The following is a 16,329-nucleotide window of genomic DNA, read 5'->3' as shown; positions in this document are numbered from 1 at the left end:
CTATTATTTTAAAAGTTTGCTACACTTTATTATGGCATTAACGAAAAGCTCTTTCTCTTCTTTTTCAGACAGGAAAATTTTTTGGAGAACCAGAGGGAGCTGTAATGAGTAAGCTTCTGCAGATGGGCTCTTTCAAGAGGTATTTCCAACTGCATGTGTGTGTGTGTGTGCGTGCGTGTACTTACACATGAGAACATGTGTGCATTGAGTACACAGTGCGCTTATATGAGGGTATCTGTATGCATGTGTGTCAATGTATGTGCATAATATCAAGCAGGCCACAGAATGAGAGCATGTCTCCTCTTGTGCTGACAGCTCTTAACTTGGCCAATCGTGCTGAGCTATTCAGTGCTGAACTCCGACCCCTCGCTCAGCGGACTTCTCGGTTAGGGGATTACAGCAAATCTTTTCCTGAAACGAAAGAATTAGGAGAAACTTGAAGTCTCAAATACACAGACGCACAGATTTAGACACATTCACAAATATACTGCTTGTTGTAAAGCTGTGTTTCCTGGAAAACGGCAAGAGGAAAGGGTGGTGACGTTCTGCAAATCATACTTTAACTTGACAGACACATATTGTATTTAACAAACGGGTATAGTCTAATGGTTTTGCAATCTTGAGTTAAATTAGCTAGTCCAGTTAAGTGTAAATTTAGAAGCTTACAACCACATTTCCATCACTGCAACAAGCCTGCACCCAGCATTAACTTCTGTCTTGAGGATGTGGATGACAAGAGCGTCACCATGCTGCCTTGGTGTATAAAAAACAAGGGTGATAAATCAATGTACAAATAAACAAACACACCTATTTCTCAAAGGGATGAACCTCAAAATCTGACAGCAAATGCTTCAGAGTCCCACTCAGAAAAAACGAAGATGCTTTCACTGAATCTTTAATGTCAGATGATGAGGGATTGTTTAAAATTGAAGAAAAAGTCTGATGAATGAATAATAGTCACTTGTGTCGGTGAGGTATTAGCATGATGAGTAATAGCGCTTATAGATCTTAACACTAATGAATCCAGTATGATCTGACTTAACCCAGTGCCATCTGTGGAGATTTAAGGGGCTAAGTTAAAGCACGGTTTTTGTCTTGATTAAAAAACATTAAAGGCGTTTTAAAGTCCACCACTTAAAGTTGACGCAGGCTGGCAGCTTGAATTTATCTGTCAGCATGAAGACTGCCGATGAAAACAAATGTGAGTAAATTATTTTGAATTACTTTTGGATTATCTGCCTTTTGAAACAAGCAATAGAAAAATAAATCAATGAAAATGCTGATGTGATGTTACAGTACGTGCTCATGCGAAGCAAATGAACTGCATGCTCACACACCCACATACACATTCGGAAATTGTGCGCCAATGAAAATATGCACTCACACTCATACACAGATATTACATTGGCCTCTAGGTTTGCTGCTAACACCATTATGTGGCCTGGCTTAGCACTAATTGGTTCCTGGCGGTGTCTTGAAGCTGTGTGTCACCAGTGCTGTGACTGAGGTTTGAACATCGCCCAGGGCTGAGGATAAACTGGGCCCACTCAGACATCACACACACATGCTCGCACACACGTTCACGCACAAAGAATCACGTATATCAAAACTTGTCCACAGGCTATGAGAGTAGTGTGTATGTGTGTGTTAGGAATCCTTTCAATAACCTCACCGAGACAGACTCAGACCTCACACCCTCAGGCTTTATTAAGTCCTTAAATCCTCTGATATCCCCCCAATATCCCCAAATCATCTGCACACACACACCCACCTTTCTACATCACTTTAAAGGAACCTCTCGGGAAGCTCTCAGCTTTCAGTTGCTTTTCTTTTCCCATTCCTGCCACATCCATCCAATATGTTATCCACAGGTAACATAAGCAGGAGTCATAGCAGTGGTGGGATCTTCCCTTCCTGCTCCTGCACAGCAGTCCAAAAAGCCCTGCAGGCATGTAATAGTAGAGAGAATGCATGAATCCGAACCCATATCACCTTATCCAGGCTATATTTATCATCCTTACAAAAGCCCCATTATTAGAAGTCAAATCTACCTTTACTTTATCTCCGATTATCTCTTCTTCTCGTGTCTCTGTCTCACTCTTCATAGTCTCTTCTCTAACTTCATCTACCCAGGGTCACACTGTATGACTACCAGGCTCTATGTTGGGTCTTTTCAGAGAGCAGTGACAGTGGGCACAGACTGCTGGATGTGAGTATTGGATTTGTTCACGCTGTTCAAACGTCTTCTTTGCATATACATTTATGCAAAGTGTTATTACAAGTAAAAAACACACATCATAGATAACTTGGGGTTCAAAGTTTTCTCCTCTTTTGCACCGTAGCTGAAACAAAACAGAGACATTGTGTTACTTTAAGTGTTAAAATTTCTGTATGATCAATATTTTCTCTTCTTTTTTTTTAGCCTTACTTTGCTTTCTTCTCAGCCATAAAGTGGATCCTGTCCGAGCTCATCATGTAAGACTTCTGTGTGTCATGTGTCTGGTTGTAATAACATATGTTGGCTGCATACATCCTGTTTGAGGTTAACTGTGTGTTTGTGAGTGCATATGAACTTTTTGTTTTCAAATACCTCCGCATGTATGTTCATCAGACATGATTATCAGTAATCATGAGCAGTAATGGCTACCTGATGTTTTCTGTAGCACATATATTCCTGTGATGCCACATTATGGTTGTGGAGTCATCCTGTGTGGTCTGTTGTCACCACAATGCATTATGAGACGATTGAGTTGTCAGTGCTGATTTCACAACCTGTCACAGTGCAAACAGTGGTTTGTCCTTTGATTTTTTTATGTTTTTTTTTTTTTTTACATATGTGCTCCATTTTGCATTAATGTTTGAACTAATGAAAAATATAAAAAACCACAGACAAAATAACTACTGACAAAACTGCATCAAATGTATGTAAAATTTCTTGTTTTTACACTGGAAAATTTATTTGCATGTCATATGGAATGCAAGTCACATTTAATTGTATGTCTTTATCATGCATAAAATTTCCATTATTATTATATCATCTATTAATTCAACTGTAATTAGGAAATACCAATGCACTGTTGTCTTTACAGTAAATTTAAATTAGGTTGCTTTTTGGCTTTTCAGAATTTAATCATATGTTAGCACTAAAGTGAGAAAATGCAGCCATCTGGATGAAAAAAATGTAATCAGCAAAACAAAACTTGTTTTACAAGCTTATTATAGCTCCGACTAGTTTTACTAGAGTGGAGATATTTCCCCACATTACAGTAACAAAGTTATTCAGCACTACCCTGCATAGTCTGTTAGGCAAACCAAACAATGATTCTCAGTGGTAGTTTGTGGTAGTGTCAGTTCTTTGGATTTACTGAATGAAAAAATCCAATAATTCCATAATTAATGTAATAGAAGGCCTTAGAGGCATCTAAGAAATTCAAAAACAACAATTATCTGTTCCACAGTTGCAGGTATACTGTAATTTAAAAAAAACAATTCTGTAATTCTGCAGATGCATTATTGTGTTGGTAATGGAGTCGAGTATGTTACAGTATGTATTATCATGTATGATCCTCTCCATGTTTAGATTCCTGGTTGAGTTCAACTTTTACAGCTGGTGGTACTCTGATGTCACAGCTAAAGGTAAGAATGCACCCATGACATGCTTGTTCTTTCTAAAGTACACACATAAATACATTTATAATAACATGTGTACAGCTCATGATTGTATAAGTGTTTAAATACAGTACTGTACATACGACAGTGTTATTATGCATTCCTAAGTATTTAATATTGCATGTACATATATTGTAATAAGCTCAAATATAAAGTGGCAAACATTAAAAATTTACTTTGAATGTTTGGTGCAGTCTAAAATGGCCACAGTGGAGACCTAAAATGTTCAAAATTATTGTGTTGAACAAAGCTCACTAATACCACAGACAAATGCATTATCAATATAGTTGTGTAAAATAAATAATTATCATAACAACATCTAGTAAAATAAAGATTATAAATTTGCTGTTGTTTCTTCTAATTTCTCGATTCTAAAAAAGTTTAATTTCATTGTGATTTTTCCCCATTATATAACTTTTTATAAAAGAGATTTTCTGAATTTTCAAAAACTGCCAAGACTAAATGGCAAATGGCTTTCAAGTCAAAATGGGTATTGTTTAATTTTATTTTTTGGGTCGTTTGTCTTAAATTTTAAAGTTAAAAGGAAGTACTTTCCTGAGCTAGCACGAAGTTTATATTTTGAGGGGTTCTCAAACTGTGTAAGATAGGACTTCTCCATTTTGTTATATTTTGTATTTGTTTTTCTTGTTTCACTAAAAAATAAATTTGCCAAAGAAAACTTTTTTTTTCAGTTTGTGTGATAAAAATCCAACTTTTGACACACATTGTTATTATGCGTGGTCTTTCCCTCCATTTCCTCTCGGCCTGCGTCAATCTGACCAATGGAAAAACAGAATTAAGAGGCACAATCCAAGACCTAAAAGTACAAATGTCAAAAAATACAAGATTGCCTCAAATGACCTGTATGAATGTGCGTGTGTGTGTGTGTGTGTTGGGGCTGGGTAGTTGATGGATTTATGTTCTCTAAGGATATATGGCATATTAGTAGCTATGGGAAACAATATCTTCTCTGTCCCACAATGGGTTTATGTCACTCTTTGTTTTTCTGTCTCAATTTCTTTTTTTCTATGAACACACACACACACACACACACACGCACACAGTCTCGTATGACAAGCTATGAATGCTACAATGCCCAGTGCTTTACGAAGTGTTGAATACTCTTTGCTGCTGGAAATTAGAGCCTCACTAAGCAGCATCATATTTTAATAGTTCTATAGCCAGAACTAAATATGAAAATGTTGTGTATCTGAATTTGAGTGAGCCGAAAGAGAGTAAGAATCCCATAATGAAAGTCCATGAAATGCTTTCTTGCACAGTCTTATCACGAATGAACTGAAGCTGGGCACTGCTGCTTGCCAAGCAGTTGAAACAATTTCACAGCTGGCTAGCCTCAGGTCTTAGCAGCACTTTCTATATCTTTTTACAATAGAGACACGGGCCTGTGACACACTACTGAAACACCCCAACTTAGCAGCCTGTAACCCAATCGACACGGCCTCTCAAGCTGAACTAATCCCAAACATTTTTATATGTAGGGTGCTTTTTGCATGCATATAATTTATATACAAATGCACGCACATTTTTGCAAATAATAATGCTGGATTTGATGACACCCACTAATTAAACCGCCCCATTCAAAGCATCCATATAATTCCCCATCTTTGGAAATCTCTGTGTGTGTGTCTGTTTTAAAACATGTGTAGAGTAAAGGACTCTGAGAAAACCAAACTCACAAAATGAAACCACTTCTATTTACAGGATTATTGTGATTATATAAATTGTTTTTTTTTTTTAAATAAGAACATAAAAATATAACTATGATTTTGCCACCACACTTCTTTTTAGTGAAGCCTCTGGGGGGCAGGAGAGTACAAGCTATGTTGTTTGATTCACTGGCCTAGATTTATGCTGGAAATATTATTCAGCAGGACAACAGGAAGCTCTGGTTCAAAAATTGTGCTTTCTTTCAAACCTGGATGTTGCATTTTAACCTGTTTGCTTACAATGTTGTATTTGCATAACTATTTAAAAAATATGTATGACTTGAAAATGTATGTTCCGTGGATTTTATTTGTTCCGTTTTCTTCTTTTGTTGCTTCTTTCACGGCGTAGTTCTCTTTTCATATTTCATTTTTTGCCTCTTTTTTCTTTCTTTCCTTATTCCCTCTCTTCAGCCCAGAGAATAGGTCGGACCATGCAGGTGCCATGTGACACCGAGTATCCAGCCTTCATCTCTGAGAGAACCATCAAAGAAAACACAGGCAACATTGAGTGTGAAGGCTGCATCAAGTACGAGACACACAGACAGACATCTGAACATAAATTCACAACAAATTAACAATCAGCTGTGTTGCAGTAAACAAACCAACAATGAAAATGGATTATACTGCTAGCTGTCACCTTGGCAAATATTTTGTAGATTATAATCAATGAAACAATCACGATTTGTTGTCAAAAACACTTGTCCAGACAGTCTATCAGAGATATACACACACAGACCCTCACCCTATCCTCCAGCAGTTTGAAATAAGAGGCATTTAGAGATGAGGAAGAAAAAAGCTTCCTTTAAAAATGGGAAAATGAGTGTGGTCCCCATTAACAATTTGGGCTTTTCTGTCAGGCAATTGTGGGGTGTTCTCTGGATCCTTCCAATGGGCCCTTCATTGATCCCAGCTGTGGACTGCCAGGGAAGCTCAAAGTCTGTGTGTGTGTGTCTTTGTGTGTGTGTGCGCATGTGTGTGCATGCGTGTGTGTGTTTTCATTGTGTGTCTGCTGCCGGTACAAGGTCAGCGGGGTAACCACTGCCCTGGGTGCCAGGAGTAAAATGCAATTGGGGATGCAGTCAGAAAGACACACATATACTGTTTGTGTGTGTACACACGCACACACACACACACGTGGTACAGAAGCATACTTTAAGGAAAGTGTCCACATCTCCAATGATGACACCATAACCAGGAGGCAACGCTGTGTTCTGTGAGCAAAATGTCGCCTTCAAATAAATTGTTTTTAAAGCACAATGAATTTGACAATGTAAAATGAAGTTTTTATTTCAGTTATGTGGAACTTTATTGCCCGTATTAGTAATAGAGGGTATTGGTGATAAACATCTGTTTCATGTTACAGGCTGACTGAGGCCTTTCTCATATTTTCACTGGGAATTGTGTGTATGCTTTATGCTCCAAGAAATATGCCCTAAGCTCTTCCCTGTTAAACTTCTATATTTTGACTGTGACTGTATGCATATGTGTGTGTTGTTGGTGTTTGTATTTGTCTATTACTTCCTGATGAGTGAGAGAGTGACAGATCACAAGATTTATTTTTTAAGTCTGGTAAATGATATAATAGCTATAGTGGCTCTTTAGGATGATTCAGCCTCGATTAATCCATTGCCAGCTTCTCTAGACTGTAACATGACACTTTGAACAAAGATTGTGTCATGTCTCCATCTACAGATGATCTTCAGGGGGACTATTAGTGACAATACTCGCAGCCATATATCCTGCAGCTCCACATGCTCCTTTTATTTCTCTCGACCATCTCAGATGAGCAAGGCACTGAAAAAAAAAGAGATTTAAAGTTGCAAAGAGCTGCAGCTTTAGCTCTGCAGACATTCGTAGTTTCATCGGTCAGAGATGCTTGTCTGATTAGTAACACTAAAAATCACGTTTTTACTGAGATAGTTGTGCATAGCATTACTTCCAGACTGGTGTAATAAATTTTTTTACCCACAGCTTTGTAAACATTATACATTTTACCAATACAGCTGGATAAAAAAAGCGTGCGCACACACACACACACACACACACACAATCTTAAAATGAAGAAATAGCCGCTACTTCACCTGAGTAGATGTGTATTAGAGTTAAAAAAATACTGGAATCTTTGTGCCGGTTTCTTTCCCCAAAGAGTAATAACAGAAATGGAAATTAAATGACAGCATTGCTCTGAAAACTTGCCAATTTGTTTGTTGAGATTATACTGGAGCGATTTCAATTCACTGAATTAGTAATTGTTAAATTGCACACAGTAATTACTGTTGAATTTCCCAACTGTGATGATAGATACTTAAGTGCAGCGTGATGATAGAAACCATGCAGTGCATGTAGTTATGGTTATGGTCATCCAGTTATTAAATCACAGGAAAAATGTGAACATTCTTTAGAAGTCACACACAGCTTTTTAGTGTGTGACTTGTGTCACACACAAAAAAGCTGTGTACAGAATAATATTTGCTAATGGCTGCATCAAATGCAAAGAATGCAAACTTGAAACTGTATTAGTATGGTGATTTGGTAGCAGTATCATCTTTTCATTGCGAGACCCCTTAAATAAGCTTCAGTAATGCTAACACTTTAAAGATAAAACATGTATTCATGATCAGAAGGTGATAGGCAGTGTTAACGTTTATCAGCTTCACTTCCAGATTATGTGTATGTTTAATCAGAACTTTGGGAGAGCTTCATACAGTACGGTTATCTAACTCTTGATTTCTTTTGCATTATCTCCCTTCCTGTGGGAAGGACCATCATTATCTACCTTTACTGAGAAAAGCATATTGATTGTCCTTGTTTATCTTCTGGCCAAGATCATTTGAAGCTACAGCACTAGGAGACAGTATTCTTAGTGTTAAGTCCGTGTGTTTTGAGCAAGAATATCTAGTAAGTCTGCCTGTGAGCATCTGCGCATAATGAACACATCCTTGTGCATTTAAATGTGGTGCAGTGCTCTATTTCCCAGCACTAGGTATGTTCAAGGGCAGCAGCTGTGCTGTCAGGTTATGTTTAGGTCTTTTCCCCAAGATCACTTGTTCTGCTTTCTTTCAGGAGGCTGAGTTGGCTCAGATCGGCACTGTATAGGGGTGAGCACTAATTATTAAACGTGAGCAGATCCTAATTCACCCTGAGAGGCTTGGCCTCTTTGCTCTGCTGGTTTGGGTGGGTTTGGCTGGTCACAATGGGAGGACTATAGTACTGAGTGTGATGTACTGGTGCTGCTCTGGGATTGAAGGCAGTATGTGGTCAGATTAAATTGGTCATGGTATTGAATTAATATGGATGGAGATTCCAGTAGAAGCTAACTTTTGATGTGTCATGTCTCTGGCTCTTTGTCTTAGTTCTTGTCCTCCTCTACAAGAGTTCAGAAAGTCTATGTGTATACAGTATATTCTTGAATGTGGGTGTGTTCACTCAGTCATGTGTCTGTTCTCATACGTGTCTGATAAATGCCTGACAGTGAAATTGATAAATCACCCAGCTGCAGCTAAAGGCATACAGAGAGAGGAGCAAGAGATAAAGAAAGAAAGGGTGACAGAAAAAAAGAGATCATCTTTATGACCTCTCTTCTTCATAAAGCTTATCCGCACTCATAAATCACTGGCCAGGAGGCCGAGGCGAGGCCTGATCTTTCAGGCCAGTAAAACACAGCCATGGGAGGCTATAAGCACAAAAGTGTGGTTCCCATTTGTCTGCCTTTGGAATGTTTTATATTCTGCAACACTTCATTGGTGCTCGCTTTGGATAGGATATAACAAAGACAAACGAAAGGATGAAGATGAAGAAGAGAATGGTCTGAGTGTGTGTGTACATCTTATATGTGTGCCTGCTGCTGTGACTCGTATCTATGTCACTGCATGTTTATTGACAGCTGGCGGTAAAACATTTCATCCTCTTGATTTGCATCCAATAGAGTCTCTTCAGTGCATCTTTCCTCTGCCAGGGGAGAATGTGAACACTCATAACACAAATCCTCTGACACAATTGGAAATTTACATCAGACCCATGCGCCTTGTCTACTTGCCAATCCAACTCTCAACCCTCTCTTCATTCTTCTCCCACTTCCTTCCTCAAATCTTTGTTTCTGGCTGTCTGTGCTGTGATTGGCAGGTCCTTTGTGATCCAGCAGATCCCCAGCAGTAATCTTTTCATGGTGGTGGTGGACAACAAGTGTGACTGCAGCATGTTCGAGCCAATAACCATGGATCCCGTCGAAATTATGTATATCCTTCACTGGCCAAACACTGGGAAGGTGGTAGGGGGTTTAGCACAGGACTGCAGTTTATTCGATTTTCATGGTATCTTGAAGGAACAAAGGAAATAACATGATAAACATTTGGATAAAAGTAGGAGACATTGTTATAACAGAGACTGAAGAGCAGGGAAGTCTGTCAACAAAAGAAAACCTCAAAGATACACTTACATTTTTATGATATATTTAATAGAATTAGGCTCCAACACTTAACGTGTAGAGCTGAAGTGTAAGCCTCTGGTGACAAAGACCCATTATACAGCACTGGCAGCAGTGCAGAGACAATCACTTCTACAAACATTTTAATAAGCCTTACCCTACTGACCAATCAGAGAAAAGCAAAAATTTGATCTATATGTTTTGGAGCATTTTTATTTATCCTAGCTTCAAACTGATGACTACCTGAAGGACTGTGCAGAGCTTGGCAGAGGGTAAAGAGTGATGTAAAGCTGTTTCAGAATAGGGAGAGAAGGAGCTGAAGAGATAAGAGAGGACTTATTTCTGGTGTTAATGCTACCTTAAGTAGTAACTTTATTCAACACATCAATAACTAACAACCAACAGTCAGGATCTTACATTTTAAATGGGCCTATGACTTTACAGTCAACATTTAGAGATATTTGAGATATTGAAACTGATGAATAAACAAATTATAAATCCAATGGATGGGTTTTGATCTTAAATTCATTCGGTTTTGGGCCTTTTGTAACATTTGATTTTACTCCTCACTGAGACAAAGAATTTTTTTTATTGTTGTTGTTTTGCTTTCTGCAGTGGCCTATTCTCTCCCAGCTCATAACTTCCAGTGTCTACATCATTATAGCCAGTGTGTGTCCATCAACTGTAATGTGATGGGAATAGCATAGAGTGTTTGCCCTGTAACCCTTTGATTGATGAAATAGATGAGAGTCTTGTTGGGGCAAGAGCAGAAGCCAAGGCTTTGAGACAGCAGTACTACTTCAAGTCTGAAAGGTGGTGGTGGAGGGAGGCGGGGGTCTGTGTTTGGACTGTCTTACACAACAGCCCACGCTCTGATGGAATACTGATCAATAGCAGACACAGCAGAGTGGATTCAGACTGAAGGAACTTCCTAACCCAAACTGGATTCTCCAATGTTCATTTCTCAGAAATTTTTATGCAGCACAGTCACACTGTATATACATGTCCACCAGTGTTTATTTTGTCGTGGAGTGCTTACCGTAGCATAGAGCCTGCTATTCTGTTGCTATGCAACAAAAGAAATTTCTTGAAACATTGCTCAAAGTCTGCTTTTTTTGTTTGTTTTTTGCACATCATGCTGTGCCTCCAGAAGAACCTCTTTCCATGGTGCACTGAAAAACATGCATGCCTTTCCATTATAAACAAGAAATATACTCCAGCAGGAAAACACCCTGCAGAGGGTACACATTATCTGTTATTGCCTTGACTCCAGCTGTACATAATGAATCTCTTAAGTGCGAGAGATTGAAGATGCAAAAGGACAGGAGGCGCCCAGATACCTGCCATCCTTTTCACCCAGAGGTATTTGCACCACACATACACAAACACACAGTATTTTCTTTCATAAAATATCCTCCGCTTGTGTCTTTTATTAGGATATTTCATATTAGTCTGAACTGTATTATGCCTTTTCCTGTCTCTAGGAGAACTCAATGGAGTGTGGAGGAGCTGTGACCCACACCGCAAATCTTGCCACAACACTGCTCAGTGTACTCTTGGCATTGTTCCCAAGGTGACCATAGCTGGCCATGCCTCTCCATCCAGAACTTGGCTCGGCATGCAAAATTACTCAACAATGCCACAGAAATAACTCTCCTGCTGCCCCTTACACAATTGTGCCCAGTTCAATTCACCACCTTAAAAAACCCCTTTCCCTGAGCTCCCCCACTACAAGGTACTTAAGAGGGATGGAAAAGGGATAGCGATTGTAGCTGCTAGGTAGTGCTAATTAAGGTGCTCCAGAAATATCACATGAGCTGCACTGGCTGACAAAATGTTTTGAACATAGTAATAATGCTAATAATGCACGGAGTAGCTTAGTTACTGCACAAATGGTCTGATAATATCCACTGACACCCACACTACTGTGTTCAGACCTTCCATGAAGTAGCAAAGGGTTGGGGTCTGTAGCTGGGCTTGGAACTGGGCAATAGAGCCACGTATCACATATGAGGCAAAAGACAAGTGCACCGTCCCTTGGTCTACTTTGACTTTTATAGACAACAAAGATTTTGAAACTAAATAATTATACTGAAGATGAGGATGATTAAATGTGGCTGGAATTGTATAAAAATGTGTCTGAATCTTTTATTCCATGATAAGTATAACGTGTATGTATATATATATATATATATATATATGTGCGTGTGTGTGCATGTGTGTGTGTATATCTATATATATATGTATATATGTATGTGTATATATGTAGTTTATATATAAACTACATATATATACACATACACAGTATATATAGGTGTGTGTGTGTGTGTGTGTGTGTATGTTTGTATGGATGGAGAAAAATGTTTTATTTATTATTTGCAAGTGGTACCCATTAACTGTGACTATGAGATTCTGAGTCCTCTGATGTGAGTGGTTGTTAATATTTGAGCTTTGCCTTACTGAACAATATTTATCCTTTTTGTGTACTTTTGAAATAAAAAGATGTTTAAAATGTTGTTGAAATCAATGTCTTTGAAAGGCTCCTGAGGAAAGCAGACCTTGAATAGAACAATGGTCTTGATATGAGGCTTCAGTTTTCACCCCTATAGATTGTTTTATTGACATTGGCAGATTTGACTGATTGTTACAAAATCTGCTCCTAATAGTCGTCTGTGGGGAATAGTTTGACTTGCTTTTGGCCTCCATAAAAGCAAAGATGTTTTGTGTGCACATACAGTGTGTGTGTGTATGTGTGTGTGCGTGCATGTGGTGTTTCGCGCTTCCATCACTCATGTGCGCCTCTGCCCAAGAGGCTTATCCCCCACATAAAAAGAGACAATGAAGACCAAGACACTGGAAATGAAGGCCAGCCACAACATACTATACATCTGTATTTGTTTAGGAAAAGAGCACAAACAAGCATCACCATTTCCTAAGAAACACGCCTTTACACATATTGTAAATGCAAGAATAGGATTATTGTGCTATGCCAGTTTGTGTGCTTGTACAGAGAACAGTAAGTAAGAAAAAACAACAAGAGGTCTCAGAGACCCTGTCAGGACCAGTAAGAAGCCACTCTACCACTCTGTGGTCTGCATTTCAATGCCAAGGTCCCTGTGGCCAACGACAGGACATGCTTCATCTCCCTCTCTTTCCCCACCTCTTAACCAGCTAGGTCCATCAGCCCCTCATTTCCTCCTCCTCTGACGAGGTAATTCTCACCACCATAGTGGTCTATAATCTTTTCCTCCGCTGTTTCCCTGATCTTCTTCCTTGAGCATTCTCTCTAATCTCTAATCATTCCCAGTTCATCCTGCTCTTCCTCTTTCTATGTTCCAAAGACTCCCTGACTTGCTGGTGGGTCATTTATCACAGCATAATGGGATTGGAGCTGTTTTGGGTCAACACACATCCAATCCTGTCTGTGATTCCTTCCTGTTTGCCAGATGAGTTATGGGAAAGTGCATCCAATGTGTGTACAAAAGGCAGACTTGGGAAAGCAGTCTTCTTTCTGGGAAGCTGCCACAATGGCAGCTCTGTTGCCACCTCTCAGTCCTGCAAGTGATAAATGCTCATTTCTGTTTTCTGTAAGCTGTTTTCCCATACACTGGTGGGGGGACATACCCCATGCAGATGCTTAAAAAGTGCACAAGTGCATAGAGACATCATTTCCTTCCTGCAAAACATATTCTAAATGCTTATAGAGTCAACAGCAGACATCAAGATTCATTTAGTTGTGCAACAATAAATTTCTTAGAAGATGTGAATAGTAAAAAAAAAAAAGACAATAAAAAAATGGAAAAACATCCTTTTTTATGAAAACATAAGTGTGTGTCTTTATAGGTTGTCTTAGCACACATGTGTTCATGTGGACTTTTAATAATAATAATAATATTTTTTTTATATAGCATTTAAAAGAAAAAGGATCCTACATCAAATCTGTCACAGTCAAAGACATAGCAAGTGAGTTAAACATCTCCATAGGTATTTTATGAGAAGGCATCCACATTCCCGTCGAATGATCTGATCTGTGCTGCTGTTTATGCTGGGAAGGGTCTCCTTAGAGATCATTCACTGGGACACAATGGCCTAAAGAGCGTCTGCAGTTCAAAACCCACCTATCCATCAGCACTCACTATTCTAACCCTGTTTGCTCTCCATTATCTTCTTTGCTAATATGCCAGAAGACAGATGACAGTGAATCACACATATAGTCACACATTCAGACATGTGTGCATACAACCACCATCTGAACCATGCAATAGCACACACACACACACATGAACACAACATGCACACAAAGAGGCGGTCACACAGAGGGCAACGTTTCTGGTGTTACCTCCAATGGAGTGGATAACATTGCTGGTTTGCTTTGAGGACCACAGATATGTTTAAATGGAAATGATTCTGAGCAGCTGAACCACACCAGGACCACACACAGGCCCGGTGACCACAACACGCCACAACTACAACAAGCTGGGAAAACACACGATTATGTCGGCATTCCATGGACTGAATAGCACAATCTCAGCCCTGCAACTCACCATGGGCACATAATCTTATGTTTGCATTGAGGATAGGCTTACAGTAGTGAATATCTGAATTTCAGAGAACAATGAGAAAAACAGAGATACTTATTAGGGGACTTATTAGGATTTGTCATTTAGGCTTTAAATATGAATTGTACATTTGCTGTGCCACTGTCATATCTTTGATATTTTTAAATATGTCTTCTCTAATCGTCCTTACTATTCTCACTTCTCAGGCTCTCCTCCAATACCAATTGGCCACGAGCTCTCTGGTTGCAGCGGTGATGATGACCAGACCTCTCGACTCCTTCACCCACACACGCACACACACACACATGTTGGAGACACAAACCGAAGCAAACCCCAAAGACAAATTTGTTTCTGTGGGTGCCAGGAGACATGCTGCTGCCAAGATTGAGAGGTGCCAGCTGAAAACATACACTGTTTAACACACATACACAAAGTTAGTTGTGTACCCCATGCTGTGACAGGAAGAAAAGCCTTCAGTCCTTATGGACCTCTTGGTGAGCTTCAGGACCTGACAGCCAGCTGAACTAATAGTCCCGCTCTGTGTGTGTGTGTGTGTGTGTCTCTGTTATGCGCTTGCGCAGAACAGAGAAATTATATCTCATTGATTTTGTGTTCTGATTAGGATTAGCATTCAGTATGTGTTTATAAATAGGAGTGCCCATAATTCACTGGCTTTTAGTCCATTAATTTTCTTTCAGACAAGGCAGCTTACTTTCATCAGTCAAATACCAAACAAAACCAGAACCAATCATAGGCGTATAATTAGAATTCCATTCTGTGTTTGTGTAAACAAGCAGAGGAAGATTTTTCAACATTAGCATATTCAGCAGAGTCTTTGTAGCTGTGATCTGAGCTCTGCCAGTTTGTCGAGCCTCAGAAAAGCCTCATTTGGTTACACATGGCAAGCTGAGCAATGGCCTGGAGGGGCATACATATTGGCTCCCTCAAACAGGAAGTGGCTAAATGGAGACCCAGGAGCCCCCCCTGCCTTGCCTCTGCCACTCAAATGCACCCGGGCTGTTTTTAGAGTCTAGGCCAACTTAACAGAATGGACAGTCAGGAGTCGAAGAACAGGGAGAGAAGGGAGGGCAAGCAAGGGAAGGAGGAAAGCTAGATTGGAGGTCAGGGAGGCAATGGAGGGAAAAGGCAGGCTGATTGCAGCAGACTAGGTGGTCTACTGATAGCTGAAAGCAAGAAACACCATTGGCTCCCAGCCCTGGTTTGTCCCAGGTCTCCACGTTGGATTACAATGGAGAACTGGTCTAAGTACAGTACTGTGAGCATTTTAGAGTTCTCTCAGATCACAGTTCATCAACATCAGCATGTTTGTCTTGGCTGGAGGACCAATCAATGAATTAGGGACTATTGGCTGTTGGCTCCCCTGCCGGCCTGCAATAAATCCCACTGTGTTGATGAAGGCTCAGTGTTGATGTGGTAATTGATTCAGTATTATTTTGTTCATGGCTTCTCTGGGCATAGTGGTTACATCAAACTTTTATAGACGTCTGTGTCAGTATGTGTGTGTGTGTGTGTGTCCATGTGTCGTGTTTGATTAGTATCTGTATACCCCAGCTGGAGAGCTGCTCCTGCTAGACCTCGATGAACTTCGTGTGGACAATACTAAATGATTGCTCTTACTGGTACATTAGTGTGTGTGTGTGTTTGTGGGCGTGTCCATGTGTCACGCTGGTTTAGTTTCCTTCAGTTTAAACTGAACAAATACAGATAGAATGTATCTACATTTAAAGTGCGGGGGGTGGGGGTGGGGGTTCTGAGGGAGTTTTTCCTTACCCCAAGGACAGAGGGGGTTGTATGCTGTGCAGATTGTAATGTCCCTGGAGGTATATTTGTGATTCGTGATGTTATGTTATATAAATAAAACCTGACTTGACTTGACATGGTTTGTATTCATGTTTAGTGTGCGAGTGCCTGATCAAAAGTGTGTTTTTGT

General features: G+C 39.7%; 1 protein-coding gene across 3 annotated transcripts in view; it reads left to right on the top strand.

Annotated features, from left to right (window-relative positions):
• Positions 1-16,084, top strand: part of cacna2d3a (calcium channel, voltage-dependent, alpha 2/delta subunit 3a) — a 105,574-nt gene extending 89,490 nt beyond the window's left edge. For 2 of the 3 annotated variants that reach the window (XM_067528082.1, XM_067528081.1), the window contains 9 exons: positions 69-139; positions 2,134-2,209; positions 2,423-2,475; positions 3,581-3,636; positions 5,808-5,922; positions 9,519-9,634; positions 11,102-11,181; positions 11,304-11,392; positions 14,585-16,081. In XM_067528082.1, the coding sequence (XP_067384183.1) occupies positions 69-139; positions 2,134-2,209; positions 2,423-2,475; positions 3,581-3,636; positions 5,808-5,922; positions 9,519-9,634; positions 11,102-11,181; positions 11,304-11,392; positions 14,585-14,633 (705 nt within the window). In that variant the 3' untranslated portion in view covers positions 14,634-16,081. Of the gene's footprint in view, positions 1-68; positions 140-2,133; positions 2,210-2,422; positions 2,476-3,580; positions 3,637-5,807; positions 5,923-9,518; positions 9,635-11,101; positions 11,182-11,303; positions 11,393-14,584 lie in introns of all 3 variants that reach the window. The other variant, XM_067528083.1, reaches the window with a different exon arrangement.
• Positions 16,085-16,329: the final 245 nt, after the last annotated feature.

The sequence above is a fragment of the Channa argus genome, chromosome 13 (genome assembly GCF_033026475.1).
Source record: "Channa argus isolate prfri chromosome 13, Channa argus male v1.0, whole genome shotgun sequence".
NCBI classification, from domain to species: domain Eukaryota; kingdom Metazoa; phylum Chordata; class Actinopteri; order Anabantiformes; family Channidae; genus Channa; species Channa argus.
This window is presented reverse-complemented; position numbering and strand designations above follow the sequence as displayed.